Below are 19,934 nucleotides of genomic sequence, written 5' to 3' on the forward strand. Positions count from 1 at the left end.
TGATCTCAATAACTGACAGACATAAAATAAAAGCACGCAGCTGCTTGAGCTTTCCTGCACGCTGACAGCTGTGTCCCTGTTCGCGTTATGCTGATGAGAGAAGGGGGTTATGGAGTTGCCGCTGAGGGACACTGTCATTTAGTCTGTTACTCTTTCGCGCTTACAGCATCGTAATGCTGTAGAGTTATGGGGGTCAAGCGCAAGATCAAGCAGAATCTGCCTGGGTTGCAAAAAAAGAGCGACTAAACAACATGTTCTCTGTCAAAATCAGAGGAAAAACTCTTGAAGGAAGCAAAATCTCTGCTGACGTGAGGCGGTGTATTCTCAGTGGTGTATCCTTAATTCAACAGCCTCTTATAACCTAACACCTCGTCTATCACGATGTCTATGGGGCACGGAAGAAACATGATTATGCCTATCAATAATTCAGGAGATGTGTGTGCGCTCCTGCTCTCTGGTGCATTCAAGTGTGATATGATGTCTTATTTGTTTGGGCAGGTCCCAAACTTTGCTTTAAATCTCCAACATTTCTCCTTCTTCAATCAGTGAAGGGATTTTAGACGCATTAATTCAAGATGTGTTTCTTGCAGAACTCTGCTAAGTGTTCGCCTTTTCAGTCCAACAGACACCAGAAGGCCAAGTGGGCTGCTCTCATTATTTTATGACATGCTTACTTTTTCATGCAGAGCAAGTTTATTTATCATTGCACCACTCATCAGATAGTGTATCAAAGTTCTTTATAGGAAAATAAAGCAACAAAGCTGAGGTATATTATATTAATAACAAAAGATATGTTAAAAAATAATAGCAGAAAAAAAGCAAGAAAAAAAACACAAATTGAAAACATAATTTAACAAATCATCTTCTATAGTTTCACTGTCATTCTGTGTAACGAGGGGATGATCTCTAACACTGCAATTTTGGAAACAAAGGCAATAGCTTCTGTATAAATAGGAGTGACTCGAGATAAAAGCTTTGAGGAATCCCACATGCTTTGTGATTATAGTTGAAAAATTACAACAGTCTGTCAGGTAACAATCAGTCTTTCTACAGCAAAAGAGAATAAAAGTAAAAGAGTTAAATTCAGGGTAAAATGTGAGAGAGAGAGAAAGAAATTAGAAAAATAAGACACAGCAAGAGGGAATGCTTTTCTACCTGGGATGTGTTTGGCCCAGCCAATGATGACCACGAGCTCGCGGTCAGCCAGGTCACACAGCGTGGTGAGAGCCTTGATGTCACTCTCTGGCATGGTCGGGTCAGGCATGGCGTAGATCTTTTCTGGCTCGGCCACCAACAGGTGAGACACTATCTTTGTGACTGAAAATAGAAGAGGGGGCAGCAGGATGTCGACAAAAAGAAGAGGTCAGAGGCTGCAAAAGCTCAAAGGACCACAAAGATGTTCAGTGTTGATCATTGTGACAATATAATACACTCAGAGAAACTGGTGCTTCATTCATTGAATGTTTGTGGGAAATAAAAGAGAAGCTGCGATTGAAAATGCGTCCTCCAGCATTCGGTTGTATAATAGCGGTCACCTGCTCAGAGACTTAACATAATTCAGCTCTGGCCGGAACAATACATGGCCTACATTTCTGACCAATGATCTCTCAACTGTCCAAACATGGGAGTGACAGGGGAGCATGAATCTGGCCTGGCTTTACCTGGAAGCTGACTGGCTGGATGAGGGGCGACGGGTTAGTGATGGAGCAGTACTCACGAGGCTTTTTAGTAGGAGGGGGGAGAGTTAAGCCCAGGTATGGGTTGTTTTCTGTGTCCAGCCTCCGCTTGTACTTCTGTCTGCCCCCTCGCACGCGGTCCAAACGAACCCCTGGGAAAGAGAAGTCAGAACAGACGCCAGATGAAAAGTGTGTATTTTGCTTGGCAGACAGAATTGAAAGAATATCAAATATATTGTCTTGCAAATGTATTCCCACTCCTGGAACTGTTTCACATTGTGTCATGTTACAATTACAGACTTCAGTATATTTTATTAGGCTTTTCTAGGATAAACAAACACAACTCTACAAACTCTACATGTTTTGACTGTAAGGTTGGTCAGTTCTTTTAAAAATTTAGCTTGGAAAAGTATTTTGAAAATTGGTATTTTTTTAAGAAAGTAAGGCTTGACCGATCTGTTCATGCCCAACCGTCTTTCAAGCAAAGTTAAGCATCAGTAGATGTGTTTATGTACCCAACTTTCACTGTCCAACCTTATTTTCACATTGCTTAAACAGAAGGTAATGTATTTTGTAGAGTAATGTTTTTCTTGGGGATAATTGTTGAGTGGAAGGAAACCTATTTATGGTTTTACATAAGTGTGGTGTTAATTTGTATTTATCCTGTGCGAGTCATGCAAGTCTGTTAGAGTATATCTCCAGCTTTGCAGATCAGGATGCTGAAATCTTTATTCATTTTTCTTCACAAAGTCACACAGTTGGGCTGAATTGAGAGCATGTGAAGGACACCTAACATGGCAGTTTACTTTGACTGGTCCCTTTCAACATATGGATATTTTCACCCAGACAGCAGCCATGTGTCAAAGGTTGCTGTCCAGCTGGAAGTTGGAACTCCATCTCAAGTTTTTTTGACCAGCCTGTGACAGGTTTTCTTCAAGGTTCCTTGCACTATTTCTTTTTTTAGCTTCAACCATCTTGCATAATACTGCTTGGGATATGTGTGATACACAAATGTATAACAGGCTTTATTTTTCATTTCAGAACAATAGCTACTTTGTGTTGGTTTTTCACAACAAAATACATTGAATGTTGTGGATGCTAAAATGGAAAAGTTAAAGGGGTATGAATCTGTTTCCTACACACTGCACATACAGACATTATATAGGTCAACAAAGTGAAGACATTTTCAGTAAAAAGTTCTGGTTGCTACTTTAAATCAAATATTACACTCCTTAGATCATCTGTACGAAACATAGTTTGTCTCTTGCTTGTGCATAAGTGATCAAAAAGCACTGCATGGTGGCATATGTGTGTTGAAATGAATTCCTGAACGAGTACACGCGAGTGTGTGTCTGTGCGGATGTGTCAGAGGCCTTGCTACCTTCCCATATGTGGCCCATGCCTGGCTGGTCTACTGTGACACAGCTGAGCCCAGAGCAGGTCTAAACATATGAATATTTAATGCAGGGTCAATGATCTCACAGACTGGCCCTCTAATTATTTAGCTTTTGGGGTGAGGCAGGCTGCATACTAATTAGCTGCCAGTTACCTGCCTCTTTGCTCGCATCTGTGAGCTCAGGTGTGCTCTCCTCCACATCCACAAAACAAAAACCACGAGCTCCGAGCAGAGACGCAGCCACACACATAGCGTACAAAGCTCCCGCTGTCATACCGCAGATAGATAACTGGGTATTGCTTTCCCATAAAAGACCCCTATTTCACCCCTCTTTCACTGGAGCAGCACGGGGGCCTTATCACCCCCAGCCACACCTAGGGGGCCAGGTTGCACACTGATACTGTAAATGTCAAGCAAGCCTCATCATAACATAAGTTATTTATTATCTCATTATTTGATAAGAATGTTTCTATTCGGATGTCTTTTCTATTCTATTAATTTTCAACATTGTTAACATATTTCATAGACGCCGCTCCTTTTCTTTTTGATATCCCTGAGCAGGTATTTGGTTATTTAATGCAATTGCATGCAAGCATTTATATCCTGCATCCTCATACTTGTGTGTCATTGCGACTGTGAAACCTAAATCTTAATCCTGTCAAGAGGGAGAATCCTTTCAATCTGTATACGTAATGTAACCCCCCTCAAACAAATTTAATATTAAAGGATGGATGGGAAAAGGCTCAATGAAATGCTCGTGGTGGAGGAGGAGTTAATTTGTCAGCTTCCTGCGTCCTCTGAGTGAAGAACGCCCGCAGCCAGAGCACTTCCTTGATGATTTCATCACTTTATAACAGGGAGGACGGTGTCAAATCCGGACATTGTGTGGCCACTGCAAATGAGCCTAATACAATTTACCCATCAGCAAGTGCTCTTGGAGAGGATGAGTTTGGATGTGCCCCACGCACAAACGACTGGAGGTCGCTCGGTGAACGGGAGGGAAGGAGAAAAATCAGATGAGCAGGACAGAAGTGATGGCCTTCATTTAGCAAAAAGGAACTCAACAGCAGGTTTATGCAAAATATCTAGATTTGTACCTCTTACGTGACATGACCAAAGCTCTTTTCTCTGCTAATAAATGCAGGTCAGTGGCATTAGAATGTATTACAGTGTAATATGTCTTGATAGAGTATTTGTACCTCTGGAAATTCTCCACAGTTTGTAACATTAAAACCACAAACTTCAATGTATTTTACTGAATATAATCCTGCAACTGAAAAGACAGTCATCCTCTCATCGGTTCAGACCAGGTTTTCTATCCTGACTGCACGATGTTGCCACCACCTTCAGTTACTGGTCGGACACTGTTTTCAGGGTGACGTGTAATGTTGGTTTTTGTCCTCTCTTTGAGTTGCAGGCTGGTATTTTGGAATCCTGCATGCAGTGCAGGTCTCATTTAACCGGAGCACCTTCTTCTACATGTTTACTGTGCTCTCTACATGGCTTATGAAACATGAGATTTGTAATGTTTTTGTTTTTTTCTCAACATTGTCTTCCTTCTTTTCACCTTGCTGTAAAGACTAGATCTGTGGATCACATCACCCTCCTGTCAATCTTGGTCGGTCTGTAGTTACGTTAATGGACTGAAATGTGCTCAGTCAGATGTGCATAGCTTTGCATATTTTTTTCAGATCTAAAGTCTTCCCCATAACTTTCTCCCTGACCCGTCTGCTGTGCTCCTTCGTCTTTGGTCACTTTGATTCAAATTAACAACTATGAGTTGTCTGAATACTTTTTCAATGCAGTGTAACTGTATATTTCATTTTTTAATATAAATTATTTGATTCCCTAGAAACACAAATCTGATTAGGACTGTCTTTCAATTTCCTGACAGTGACAACCTACTAACCTAATTACCCCAATTTCCCAACAGACATTCATCTTTCCCGGCAAGAATAGGGGAAGCCGCCTCCACACACATACGTCCACGTACACACACCAAGAAGACATGAAAATCTTATTTTTCCCCAACATACAAACAAGTATGCAGCGGCCTTTTTTTATTAGAGTCCATTTGTAGCTCAGGTAGTTTTTATTTGAGCCGTGGAAAACTCCTGTCATTGTCCAAAATGATGTCACCACTTTCTACAGTTTCTTTCAGCTCTCCTGCAGAGTCGGGCTCCTGCCAGGTGACTGTGCTTCGGATCTCCGTGTTTCTCTCTGCCAGTTGAGCTGTGCGGCTGTGTCAGCCGGCGATGGAGGGTGGATGGGTGCCTCTTTTAATTACAACAGTCCAGGCCATAATTAACAAATGGTGACAGGAATTAAAGCTCGGCTCTAACCTGTCTCAATTTACTGTCCAGATATTAGCAGAAAGGAAGATGGAGTGATCGGAAGTGTTTTGTCACATTTATATTCATTCACTTGGAGACTGTAGGGTGGATTTTTGAAGGATTTTGAGGAGTCTGACTGATTGGTCTGTTGTGCTTCCTCCATGGGTAAGCAACAATGGAGGTATAAATGTGCAAAAGTCTTCTTACTGTTTTAAGTACAGTGCAGCAAGAGTCGCAGCGGGTGAGCTCGGGTATCATCTCTTCAAAGAAAGCTGCTTGTGGAGGGGGCTTTTGGCCAAGGCGGCTGGCATTCGCACACGGATTAACGCAGGCCTCGAGGTGGGGGCCGGGGCCAGCTGACTTAGGGCTCTTCTTTCCCTCCAAAAACAATAATAATCCCCCTTCAAGCACACTCCTACAAAAGGGCCTGTCTTCACTCACTTTGTGTGGCAAGCTATGGTACGGGCCCTTATTTTGAGTCCCTCACCTGTTCGGAGCATCTCTCCATTGGGGAAAGTGTCAGGATGTCTGGGATGGTTGGCAATGCCAAGGGGGGCTTAGACAGACCCTATTTTAGCTGGGAAAATCAGAAGGCCACATGGCAAGGCATGGTGAACCTTGCCTTTCAAGGAAGCTGCCACGCTAAACTGCCGTCAGCACTATTTCAAAGGGCCCCTGCTGCCAGCTTCGAATGCTTGCAAGTGTGTCACAGCATTTTTAATCAGGAGTGGTGATGAACGAGGGTAGCGGAAAATTGTCACACATTGCCCCCTCCCAATCTGATGACCCCCAGAGGCTGCCATACTGACACCGTCGCCAGATAGTCCATTTGCAGGTTAGCCGCAATACCTAGCTCAGCTAACATCCTCGCATAATTTCAAAGAGTAACTGTCACTTAAATTGAAATTCAGTTCTCAAATAAGAGATGTAAAACATTTTTTTTCTTGTTTTACCCTCATTCACCCTTGAATATTATATAACTTTCCAATATAATTAGTGTGAGTTTGTTTGCAACTACAAGACAAGACAACTACGACAAGAAATGTCCTGTCTTTCAAGATCACATCACTGTTCAAAGAATAATCTGAATCATCCCATTACATTCCAATATTTACACAGAATAAGTCAGTAATTAGAATCCAGCTGTGTCATTTAATCTCAGCATGAATCTAAGTTTGTTAGAGAACATTAGTGCATCCAAATATCCTAATAAAAAACTAATGCAACAGCACTAGCAGAGCCCGGTTCAATTCACTGTCCTATAATGGCACATAGAGACATCTTTTGCACTCTGCCGTAGTTTTTGATGTAGGGCATTGTACCTGCAGCATCGCTCCTTTGGATGGAAAGATGGAAAGGTTGGGAGGGGGGGCTCTTGGAAACTGTGGAGGAGCTACAGAGGTCTCAGCTCAGACAGGAGAAAAGAGAAAGACTTTTTCTTTCACTTATCTTCCACTTTGTGTTGGCCTACCCAAAAAGACCCCCAAAGAATCCATTAAAGTTTGAGATTGTAACATGTCAAAATGTGAAAAAGGTCAAGAGTATGAAGACTTTGGCAAAGCATGGCATTTTCCAGGCCGTACAACACTTCCACTTGGAGACAATAAACTAGGCAAGCAATTATAGAACTGAAGTGCTTCAGCAATTGTTACATAAGGACAGAGTTTGGTCTGCATGTAGCCATGCATGTGGCGGATTCTCCATGTGTAAGTGAGACGCAGCGAAAGGAAAAGAGGAGAGCAACTGCCACCAAATGATGTCAATGTAATCTCTCAATACTATCTTGTCTTCTCTCTTGCTCTAAGCTCTGATCCGTTTCCATTGATCAGAGCAAAAAAACCTGTTGCCCCTGACATTTGATTCTTGTATCGATCACTTCCTCCTTTATACAGTCAAAGGAAAGTGCGGCGACTAAACATGGGGTCCAGGCAGGGCTCTTGTAATTCCTGTAATCTTGCTGCTGATCTTTAGCAGACCACTTTCCCCATATTTATCGTGCTACACTTTCAGATGTTAAACATTTAAAATAGCTTCAGCTACTGTAAATGTAACACGAGAAATATCGTTTATGTTACCGTCCGAAAACTTCTTTGCTATTTCAAAATGCATGAATAGTTTATTAAGATATATTTAGGTGATATTTTCCATGTGTTGACACAATGTGACCTTTCTTCAGTAATTAAAGTAAGCGGCATCCTCAGTCACATGAACAGTGGTCATCTCCACATGATGAGTCCGGCCGCGGTGTTGAGCCCACGGCTTCAGAGAGCTTACAGCGGACACAGGCTGTGTGTTTTTCTTTCCCTTCAGTTTCTATTAAAGCCCTAAAACGGATCTGAAGAAAAAGATCTACTGCACTGCTATCCATAAGTCACTGGAAATGTTTTCAATAATTCTAGCTGAAAAATCAATAAATTATGAGATAACTGCCCCGTTAATCTTCGATCACCTTCTGACAAGAGCTGTAGCTTTGTGATGAGGAGGACTATGCAAAAGAGGAGAGTTGTTCTCATTCTGCTAATATGCTGAATTCACAGAAGACTGCATTAAAACCCAGGGCTTAGTCGGAGCGTGAATATTTGAGTTTTACACTCTTTTTACTTTGACCTGACACTGGTCATTCATTTATAGCCACAGCCACATATTTTTGTAGTCTCTTATTCTCCAGAATGATATATTGGCATAAATTTTTCATCAGATAGTAATGCGATTACTCTGTCTTTCTGGCACTGAGGCTTTATCTGGCCGCATGCAGTCTAGGAGATTCTGTTACTGTGCAGCAGATCCATACGGGCCACAACTCTGGATCCGGCCGCTGACTGAATATATATGCATCTATAAATCCTGCTGTCCAACGGCAGAATAATGGGAGGAAGGAAATAGGGGACTTTTGACGTAAGAGTTTAACAGATAATTTAAAAGAATAAGTTTTAATCTGGGTGTTGGATAATACAAGACAAAGAGCAACTGTAAAAAAAAAATTTAAATTAAATTGTAATTTAATACCATTTAGCAAATATCACAAAATATTTATCAATTGTAATTGTATGTGCAAGAAGGTAAAACATTTGTCAAATAGTTTTTTACCATATCATGCAATCTCCACTGAGAAAAATAGGCTGTGGTCAATATATTTGCAACTTTGGCTTGGTAAAATCACATATATTTAGAAATGTGAAAAAATGCAGTGTTTGTTAGTATATAATTCCTGCCTTTGATAAAATAAGAACAATAGATTGAAAGTGCAATACTTTTCAAAATGTGGCTTCTTGCTTAACAAAAGTCCAAAAAAGATGTTTGGATTTTGCATCATTATAATGGATCAAAAGAAAGTTGCAAATCTAATTTTTATACAAAATATCTAGTCAATTCAATAGAGCTACGTAAACCGAATAAAGTTTAATTAATGCATACAATTCAATTAATATTCTACTTTGGTTCCAGTTTAACACAAAGCTGTAAACGTTTTGTTTATGGCATGAATTAATAAAAGGTGTAGCAAATAGAACAGGGGATGGTTGATTGCATTGACTCAATTTATTCCATAGACACTGTGCAAAGTATCAGTACCAATGAGAGTGAAACAAACCCACATCATGCTGCTGCCACTTCCATTCTTGGCAAGCCAAACAGCTCGATCTTTCACCTTCAAATTTTAGTCTAACCTGAAAGTGTTTTTAGAGTAAGGCTCAGTTTTTTTGGTCAACACCCTGTCACTGTCATTCCAGCAGCTTACATTTTTTCACCAGCTTCAGTCTTGAAGGGTTTCTAAACTTTTCTAGACAGACTGTGTTAACAAGTTTCATTTATTCTGATGGTAACAGTTGTGGTCGAAAGAGAAATTAGGACACAATGTGATGCTGCAAAAAGATGGCTAGTTTTGGAAAAAGATAAGTCAGACTAAAATTTTGCTTTGCTTTGGGAAAGATCTCGCTAATTTATACTGTTACATGTATCCACTTATATCCACTGATAAATATGGAATACATTTAAAAGTTAAACTCTAAGATTTAGTCATAAATTTCCAGTCAGACTTAAGCCAGAAACTTGGTTTCCAAGGGACTTTTTATCTTTACCAAATATTAGTAAGGTTGTAAATATTTGAAAATTAATTGAAGTTGTTTCCAGTGTCATCTTTCTGCCATGAAAAAAAATGAATTCATCAAACAAATAATTTAAAAATGTAAAATGAATACAAATGCTAATATTTTCAATCACGATCGACATGAACGTATTTTTATCTCATTCTGAAGTATTATTTTCCCTTCTAACAAAGCAGTGAGAATGAATAAAGAAGTCAGGCAGGTGAGGATGTGTAATGCGGTGAAAGCAGAGAGGTTCCTCCCCTAAAATAGCAGCCAAGGCTGAAGGTCTCAGGGGGGTTCGGCTAGTGGTGATATTTAGTGGGAGAGAAACCGTGGCCAGACAAATCCATCTGGAGCATGTTTAATTGTCACTGAATTCCCCGGTGGCATGACTTAAAAAAAAAAAAAAATCCACAGGAAGAGAGCTGAGATGTTCGGAAAACATTTAGTGGATCAATATGCCAGGGAGAGCTGAGACTGTGGCGAGCGTGTGCTGAGGGACCCGGCGTGAGCCTTTCCAAGTGGAATACTGTTACATTTCTGTTACTCAGACGGCAGGAGCAACCTATTCAGCATATTTCTGTCCCCAGCTCAACTGCACATTATTTACTGCTGTGTAGGTAGAGGCAGGACAAAGGGCTGTGTTGTGGAGCACAAGAGAAACTCAGCGGGCTGATTGCCGCAGCAATCAGGGACGTAACAAAGCAATTATCCTGACCGTGAGGGGTGCGATGTTAAGAGATGTTTTGCATGGATGTGTGTAAAATTAATAAAAAATGTTCTTACTCTTCTTACCTTCTTTGAGCATCCCCACTTTGAGGCATTTCATGAAGCGACAAGCCTGACATGATTTGCGTCGCCGCTTTGTGATCTCACATTCGTTTGTGGCAGGACAGCTGTATTCTATGTTACCTGGAAAGCATAAAAAGGAGCAAGTGAGTATGAAAACATTATCAAATGTGGCTACAGAGTGATGGAAAAATTATTTAAAAAATAATATAATTAATTTATAGTGGTTGCCAGTAAAATAACTATAGATGTCTTATCTAAATAGTTGCTGGTATCAAAAGTATGCAGAGTTTAAAAAGTTCAAATAAGCATTTTTTTTTTATAAATCATACATTTTTTGCTTAAAACTCCTATTATTGAGATGCATGAGAAATTGCCAGAGCGACCAGAGTTTTCTTCAGCTGTATGGACCACAGCTCAATGTTTCCCCTCCCCCACATTTTGTTACACACTGTAATACATTTGGCTAAAAAATGCTACAACTAAAGATGTGGAAAGTAAAGATTCTGATCTTACCATGTGTGCTGGCATACTGGAAAATGCATTAAGCAAGTCTAAACATGTGGATATGTGTCATATTTGATGGTGCATTAAGTCCTACAATGTCCATGAAGAATGAGTTTCGCTGCTCATGTGTTTCTGGTTTGAATAGTGTGTGTGAATTTGGATGAAGGGTGTAGCATCCATAGTATTAAACTGTCAGTACAGGGCAACTTACTATTTTGCTGTAATTTCCATATTGAAGGAGATAATGTCTCAATGTTTTAGCAATGCCCCAAGTGGTCAGATAAGGGTAAGCACAATTAATCAGAAAGTAGGTCATGCCATTAGTTTCACTTTTGGTTTTAAGCATCAAGCATTCTGAGGTGAGAGGATCAGGGAAGCTATTGCACTTACATGAGATCATGTAATGTTAGTATTGAGGAGTTGCTGCAATACTTTAGTAGCAGTAGTGCACGTGTGGCATAGATAACATGTGACAGAAAGGAGCACCAGCTGTAAAGAGCGATGCGTGTGAGAGTGACGTTTGTGTAGTTTTGATATTTTAAAGTGAGAATCTGTGAAGGTATACGTCATGTTGCATTGAGTTTCTATAAAGGTGAAGAAATCTAAAGTGGTGAAAGGCTAATAGCTAGTCAGACTGAGCCCTGGTTTGAAATGGGAAGTCATTAGGATAATAAAACAGTGAAAATGTAGACATTTAATATTCACTATTAAAGTGTTGTACAGGTTGATTGTGAGTCTATTTAAATTTCTTAAATTAGCAAAAATGTTCTGTCTGTTAAAGTTTATGACCCAAAGAATTATTTACCTTTCTACAAACTGATTTCGATACAACATCAGACAACTACAGAAAAGAAAACTATTACTGACAGGAGGCTGGCTACCTATAGCCAATAACCTGTTTAAACCACCGGCTTCCTGCTGTTGTGTTACTCTGTGTGGAGCAGAGAGACAAAAATATTTCATATTCTCCACTATAAGCATTTGAAAAATATGTTTATATTTAGTAGTTATTTAATCTGTATGTGTGGAGAAGACCAAGTATATAGCTCAAAATGCTAATAAACAAAAACAGAAAAAATTACAGCATTTTTCTTTATTTAGGAGCAGTAGGAAAAGTTGCTTTAATGTTTTAAAGAAAGGTATTTTGATCAGGCACTACCTTTTTGTTCTAGATTTTTGTCTAATAGTGTATAACTGGTATTTTTACTCAAGATTATCATTAGGGAATATCATACCACCTCCTACCTAGCGGCCAGGCAGCTCAGGTGTTTTTTTTTTTTTTTAGTGAGTACCTTCCAGGACTGACGACCAAAGGGCAAGGAGAGGAGGAGCTAAAGCGCCTGGGTAGGGAGAGGGGTAAAGCTACAATGGTCCTTAAGGACCGTTCAGTAGATGCCGCCCCGGTTCTACACTAAATTGGCCTCATTAATTCTGTACATGTCCCCTCCAGGCCCCAGCGTGGGCCTTGCACCCCCCTTGTGCTCACATAGGCTCTGCTTCTGCCTCAATAGCAGGCTAGAGAGCCAGACACACTGCCCCTGACCACTTTACATAATACTCCTGCAGACCCAAACCTGTTGTTACCACTGTTGCTATTGTTGACTATTTACATAGTGTGCAGCCAAGAGTCCTTATGCATTATTCAGCTGCAGCATCTTGAGAAAGAGTTTCATTGCTCCACAATAAAAGAGCCTGCCCTGCTCTAGCATTAGTAACAGAAAGGGCAGGATATGTAAGGCAGTGACTCCATCTCTGTGCGTCTCCCTACATTTGATTGTATTCTGGGGGCTTTCAATAGTGGGTTTCAGTGTAATAGTTGCTTCAAGAATAGGAATTTGAATCATTTTCTTGTCCTAAGTGCACTTTTAAGCTTTAAAGCATCTGACATTGACATTTTTATAAACTTTATGTTTGTAATTTTTAAACTGGAGTTGTACTTTGATTCTCAAACATGCATTTGAACTGCATCCCAACATCTATCAGCTCCTCTGACCCTTACCCTACATTTCTGTAAGGAAATTGTGTAATATTCCACCAGCGTTCCTCCGCTAGCCCTTCAACACCCTTTGACAACTTATGCAATTATGTTAACATTATTGGACAGATCAGGAGGAGGGTCCCAAGATGTTACAAATAATTAGAAATTCCTCTTTTTATCTGGGTTAGAAATCATTATGCTAATTCCCATCATCTCTTTGGGGTTGGGGTAAATAAAGGTGTGAGAGAGGCGGCTGATGAGCTCTGATTGCGTTTCCTCAGTCTGTTTTTCTCTGTTGTCATAGCAGAACACACCATAATAATCCAATTCATTTCCCACAAGGCGGGGGGAGACAATCAGTGCCGTCCTGGAGGGACTTCATACTTTGGTCTTTTGTGTTTCTCTATATACACTACCCAATCAGTACATTTCAAGTTAATAAAATAAATTAATCATTTATATTAAAACAAACACATCCATGTGTGTCTTAGGTCAGTTTATTGGCCAAACACAATGTAAGGTCGTGTATTTTCACACCCAGTGGCCAAGCAAGGCCTTTTTAACGTCACAGAAACAAAAACAAACACGCTGCTGTGTCCACCTGTCCTGTTGAGCTTCTTTCTCATCTGATGTTCTGCTCAGAGGGGGATTCGGATCTCTCACTGCAGAGTAAAGAGTGGATTAACTAATTCTTCGCGTCTGTGTTTGATTTATTTTTAGAGCGCGGATCGTTTGGGAGTCACTACACAAACTGTCTCAGTGAAGCCACAACATAACCTAAAATAACCTTCAACTTATCAAGCCCTAAATTAGTTATTAATATACATGTAACATGAGTGTAAGGTACTGAAATGATGCAATAAATCAAATGTTAAATTTATGGGTATGTGGTGTGGAAAAAACAATTCATTGTGTTTATATTTAGAACTTGACATGATGAAGCCAAATAAAGCATAGAGCTTTCTGCAGCACATTAATTATTTCCACTTGTTTTAACCCTTTCCCTGATAAATCTAATAAATATTTAAAGTAAACAAATTTACTCGTCTGAGTTAACCTCTAGTTAACAAACGAAACATGTTAATGGATTGACAGTTTTTCACTATTTTAAAGTAGATTAAATATTTTTGGCATCTTCTTGCACGTCCTTGCTTTTGAATTAAGGTTGCCACGTTTCAGAAGTGAACACAAGGGACACCCATGACAGCTTCACAGGGTCATGACCACCACTGCCCTCAAGTAGAAGTAAAAGGTAACTTCTACTTAAGCTTTCATTAAGTAAAAGTAAAAAAGCGAATAACAGAGGACTTCGTGGAGTATTAGATGGACACTTAAAAAAAAAAAAAAACATGATTGTTGAAAGAAGCACAGGTGTTTGTCTGTAGGCAACCGCACAACTTTTCTTTTATTTTAAATGAAAGATATTCATAGATATTTCCAGAAAAAGGGTGAAGGTAACAGGAAGGAAAGTTTCCCCTCCACAAATGAAGCTCGCTGAGATGAAGCATTAACCCAAAAGGTCATGCCCAGGTTTATCTGTTTTCACAGAGGTTATAGTTTAGTTACCAATAACATTACAGGGTGGAGAAAAAAAAATATTTCCCTCCTTTTTTCTCTCTTGATAAGTATCTGTCTCAATCTATTTTATGGCTTTTCAGGACCCATGCCAGGGCACAGAGGGGGAAAGTCAGGTCTTGTAAGTAAATTACAGTAAAATGGCAGGTATTTCTCATCAAAATCTAAACTGACTTTTACAGGCTTACTGTCAAGGTCTATTACTTCACATAAAAGAGGGCCACCGAGTTCAGTTGGTTTTCAAGCAATTTTACACTTGGGTTCAAAATGGGAAGAAAACACGTTTCAATAAGGCATCTATGTTTTTGATTGGTGGAGCACGTGAGACGGGGAGATGGGGGGCAATAAGTGGAGCAATGAGAGCAGAGATATTTCTGGGATGGATGGAGATAAAGGTTGACATTAATTTGGGCCCGGCCTTGAGTAATGCAACTATCCCTACGTATAAGTTCAAGGGGCCTTTCACTATATGAATAGGTGACAGAAGATGGATTTGCCATCGGCTGTTGTTGAAAGAAAGGGGCAACAGCTGAAGACGCAGCCAGAAAGAGAGGGATGGCAGAGAATAAGAGCATAAGTCTGGCAAATATTTCAAAATATAACTGCGATAGCCACTAAGAAATTTTTAATTTGCTAAGAGGTATATCACAAGGTGAGCACAAGGTGATGGAGAAGCTGTCATGTACATGCTTAACATTAACTTATCATGTTTGCCCCGAGTCTTATCGAAAGAAATGTGATAAAGGCCCGCGAAAGACAGCTCCTTTGTTTTCCTCTCATTAGGAGTGGGCCGTCTCACACTCCACCCTTGACTGCCTCGTTATTCCTTTAATTAATCAGTTCTCATCAACAGCACCCTCTCTTTCTTTCAAGGGCTCTACAATGTGCGTTTTACTGCCTCTGTTTTTCCTTCAGCAATCCTGTGTGTGTTTCTTTTATCATTTCAGAAGGCTTTCACCTCCCTCCCACCCACCCCAAAAAAAGTATCTCCGTCTTCCTGCCTCCTCTGCTCGGGACCCCTGTCTGATTATTATGCCATTAAGCCTCCCCTCCTCTCCTCTGAAGGAGCAGCAGGGTCCCTCTCCAATCTAAAGAAGTCCTGGGTTTTTTCCCCCTCCTTTCGCTGAAATTACCCGGCGACGCGTGCCTGAGTTTCTAATTGGCATGCCCATCCCTGGAGACAGCCCCCTCCCTTCCTCCTAATGAAAAGCCTCGGCCTTAATTACACTTTCCAAACGCTGATTGTTATTGACAAAACTCCTGTGGCTCGGACAAACGACGGCAGATTAGCTCCATTACAGGCAGCCCTCCAAGAAGAGAAAGAGAGGGATTTCAAATCGACAATGCAAAGTGAGGGAGGAAAAAAAAAGAGGAGCGTTCCATTTTTTTCCCCCTCCTTGTACCTTGCTCTTAATTGTTTGGACCATTGCTCCACTTAAGACGTCTCTTTCTTTCCCCAGTGCATCGTTTCTGTTCAATTGTGTTGCTGTCAGTATACTTTTACTGAGGGGACAAAAGCTCAGTTATGCTACTTGAGAGAAAATGTTCATCTTTTGTCAACAGACAGGATTGCTGATGGCAGCATGAGTAAACAGGAGGATTTGGCCTAATGCTTTTGTTTGCCTGCAAAAGGTACATAGACTGTCTAAAGCTGATAGGGCTGCAAGGTCCAAAATCAACACCTAGCATCAAGACAGACAGACCTGCTCTCTGTGTAATTCCTGCAATCATTTGCTGATAAAAATTTACAGAGGAAAATGGATGGAAGGCATAATAGGAATCTCGATTTGGCTCATCTACCTTTTCTATTTGATTTTCCCATTGCATGTATTCCACTGCTAAGCCAACAGAGCTTAGTCCTGACCTGAGCAGCTGTGCCTGTTGTGCAGATTTTTTTTTTCCCGGCTCAACAATATCTTTCTCCTCCTGATTAATCTGGAGCAGAGCACACAGTTTCACAGTTGGGGGTCTTTCATTGCCTCTCTAATGAGAAGCTGCAATACATTGTGTCTTGCAGATAACCAAATCAGTCCCTATGCAGAAGAAATACATACACACAAACAGGACAGGAAAAATAAAATATGTTTTTGAGTCTCCTCTCTTTTGCGTTTGGGTAAAAAAATAAAATAAAATCTGACCTCTGTGGGATAAGTCCACTGATCATGACAGATGATGCCAGCATAATCTCTCTATGTCAAAGGTACCCCAGTTTCTGTTTTATAACAGTTACGGATACTGACCGTTTTGTTCCACGTTATTTTGTACCTAACTTTGTGGGTCATCGCCCGTTATTCCTGCTTTGATAGGTGATGATTTAAAGTAATTTTCTATGATCTACTGGTAGTCTCATGGATAATAATGTCATTTCTGACTCCGATGAATATTAGCAACCACTGAGACCCTGGATTTTAGTTTGATAAGGTGTTACAATTTTTAAGTTTGGTACTTACATAGTCATAAAATGTTCAAATTTCATAGAATTGAAATTACTGTTATTCCACTTTTTAACGATTGCTGTTCTAATCCTCTTTTTTACCCCTAGATTCTCATGGCACATGACAGATTGTGACCCCTGGTCAAACCATGACAAGTCCAAGCAGCATCATGTCGCAATATATTGTTTACTGGAGGTGCATCGCTACATTTCCTCACAGTAGACTATGTCATAATACAGAAAATTGTTTTAATCAGTTGTCAGTGTGAATTAAAAATTTTTTCCCTTGTACACACAAAACTTCCCTGGCCACATTTCTCCAATTTATACCCTAAAAGTCTGGATATGACATGACCAAAACTACAAAAGCATAATATGGTAGGTGGGTGGACTGAAAAATCTCTCCATAATTCTTCATACTTCAAGTCCTTATATGCTTATCAGAACCACGTATCTCAACTAATTCATCAAAATCCCTAAAGAAATCAACTGGTTTGAAATGTGAAGTGCATGGATACAAGCTGGAAATTAACAGAGAAAATAAGTTAAGGGCAAACTGACTCAAAGCCTAACAGAAGACAAGTTTACATTGTATTATATTTAAAATAGTAGTAGTTAAAATATTTTAGGCTGGCAATATGAAAAAATATATATTCTCCACTAGAGGTATTAAATGAATCTCTTTCCTTGAGTATGTTTCAGTGTTGCTCTGCAACCAGAGGTTTCATGTATGTCAGGGTGTTTTTGTGTCTGTTGACGTGGCAACATGAGATGAAATAGCAGTAGGGGAGAGTAGGGGAAATACCTTGTATTGTCCTTTTAAAAAAGGCTTTGCAGGCCTCACAAGAAGCTACCCCATAGTGATACCCCGAGGCTATATCTCCACAGACCAGGCACAGCCTCTTGGGGAGGGAGTTTAACATGTATTCGCACTTTATGGATGAGTCCTCCATGATGGTGCTGGAGCAATCGTCGTAGCGCTTGCGGCAGGAGCCGGCGCCGAGCCCACCGGGGGTGAACATGGGTGGAGAGTCCAGGCCGTTAGAGTGGCTGTTCATGGTACTGACATAGCCGCCGCTGGCGTCCGAATTTCCGCTGGGACTGTGGTGGCTGACCGTGTCGATGACGGAGGAGGGGCTGGATGGCTCTGTCTTGATGTAGGACCCACAGCTGGACGGTAGATGCCGTTCATCAGCGGCCATTCTATTCAGCAGCCTTTATAAGAGGTGATGGGGAGGCAGTAGGAGGAAGGTTGATGTGGGGAAAACAAAGAAAAGAGGGAGAAAGATGATTAGCAGAAATAAATTTAAATTAGGAGTACAGTAAGAGCTTATCAACAATTAAACAAGTAACTTTTCTTGTTAATCGATCTGAAGTACAATTTACAAAAATCCTTACAATAACTAAGATTTGTTTAAAGATTATTGCACAATATAACAAGAATAAGAATAAGCTTATTTTCAGTCGCCAAACTGTTCCATACACACAGATGAAAATTTTTCCAGTCATTGAAAACAACATCTAAGCGCTAAAAGTAGCATCTTCACTTTTTGGTGTTGCTGCTCACATGGGACTGAAATTCAGCTTTCAGTTTCAGAGAAGTGTGTAGAAATGTAATGAGGAAGCACAAAGATATAATAAACTATTTTAAAAGCCATGCTTCTTATTCTTAGGCCAGAAGGTAGCAAAACCTTTAACAGATAACATGAAGCCTGTATGGAGTACAACAAAGCTGCTCTGTTTTATCCTTTTTAGCTTAAAAAGTCTGTCAAGCCAGTGAACACACTACACCATATCAGATCACACTTACAACACTCTTTGGTGTGGAAACTGTTACTGTGGGAAAAAACTCAAAGTTTGCCATTTTTATTCTCAAAGATAATAAAGTTGAGATCAGAGGAAGCACAGAAATGTATAAGACTATGAAAATGAAATTGTACTTTCAATTTGTTGAGACAAGTTTGCCGTTCATGCAGACTGCTAAAAAGCCAGATAGAGAAAGTATTCAGCAGATAACAGGAAGGCTGACCAAACTGTGTATGTAAAGTGTGACATTGCCTTTGTTCCTAATATAAATAATTAATCATCATTCACAGCAGGAAAGCTAAGCATTTTGGAAGATTTACATGGGGAAATCAGCCAAAGCCAGCTTCAGTAGGTTAAAGCTTTGCAAAATCCACCAATTGCTTCATCTCTAATGAATATGACTTTAGTTTTTGTGATCTTTTGTTCTCTTAGTCACTGTGTCCTCACATTCATTTAAACCAGCGAACCAAGATCCTAAGTGCTTCATTAGCTACACGCTATGGCAGCTGTTAAAGTCCTTCAGAGAACAAACACACACAACTGCAACACAAATGTCGACACACGTTCTCTGCACAATGCAAACACACAGACTGGCGGGGAGGAAAGGGAAAATGAACAAGAGGTAGAGGGACAGAAATCAAGAGTGCTCAAATAACCGAACACACACAAGTGAATGCACGTACACAAACTGGACAAATCAAGATGGGGGCATCTCAATAGTTTAGAGAGCACAGCGGACCTTCACTTGTCTCCTTGAGTCAGCAGTCAACCAAAAGGAAACATGATGGCAAGATATTGACTTTTTCACTGTCTGCCTTATAACTGTATTTTGGAGTACATGTAATCTAATGCTGTAACGTGTGCAGACTAAAGTGCAGTCTTTTGGCCATGGCCACAAAATGCACTCTGAGGCTTTCCATGCCTATATAAATGTATTTCAGTCCTGCTCTATAACCTTTAACTTGAAATTGCACTGAGTGAACGGTGGCAGAGGGAGAGGGAGTGTCGGTGCGGGGTGTCCGCACTTATTTTCTTTAGAGTGAGCTGAAGGGGTGAACAAGGAGGGGAAATGAATTACTCAATGTATCGGGGATGCTGTGTAGACACACAGTAACCTCTTAGGGTTATGGTGAGGTCACCCTCTAACATGTATGCAAACTCTTTGCATTAGGCACCATGGGAAGGGTAAAAGGTTGCTTGCACTTGCCTGCATTAGCAAAATTGAGCCTTGCACAGCTTATGCAAATGCAGATTGAGGGGTTCAGAAAGAGTGGCAGCCCAAGTTGTGCTTTACTTCCATTAGCATATTGCCAACTAATGGTAATATTTGAATGTTTAACAAGTCAGTTTATCAT

The 19,934-nt window shown here is 40.3% G+C and overlaps 1 protein-coding gene across 8 annotated transcripts in view; it reads right to left on the reverse strand.

Moving 5' to 3' along the window:
* The window catches only part of esrrb (estrogen-related receptor beta), a 58,858-nt gene that overhangs the window by 18,166 nt on the left and 20,758 nt on the right, over positions 1–19,934 (reverse strand). For 5 of the 8 annotated variants that reach the window (XM_081603241.1, XM_008400283.3, XM_008400277.2 and 2 more), the window contains 4 exons: positions 17,579–17,988; positions 10,277–10,402; positions 1,718–1,828; positions 1,156–1,317 (listed from right to left, as the gene is read on the reverse strand). In XM_081603241.1, coding sequence (XP_081459367.1) covers positions 1,156–1,317; positions 1,718–1,828; positions 10,277–10,402; positions 17,579–17,975 — 796 coding nt within the window. In that variant the 5' untranslated portion in view covers positions 17,976–17,988. Of the gene's footprint in view, positions 1–1,155; positions 1,318–1,717; positions 1,829–10,276; positions 10,403–17,578; positions 17,989–18,583; positions 19,484–19,934 lie in introns of those variants that run through there. The other 3 variants (XM_008400278.2, XM_081603239.1, XM_081603240.1) reach the window with 2 other exon arrangements.

This window comes from Poecilia reticulata, chromosome 22 (genome assembly GCF_904066995.2).
Source record: "Poecilia reticulata chromosome 22, P_reticulata-male-v2, whole genome shotgun sequence".
Taxonomy (NCBI): domain Eukaryota; kingdom Metazoa; phylum Chordata; class Actinopteri; order Cyprinodontiformes; family Poeciliidae; genus Poecilia; species Poecilia reticulata.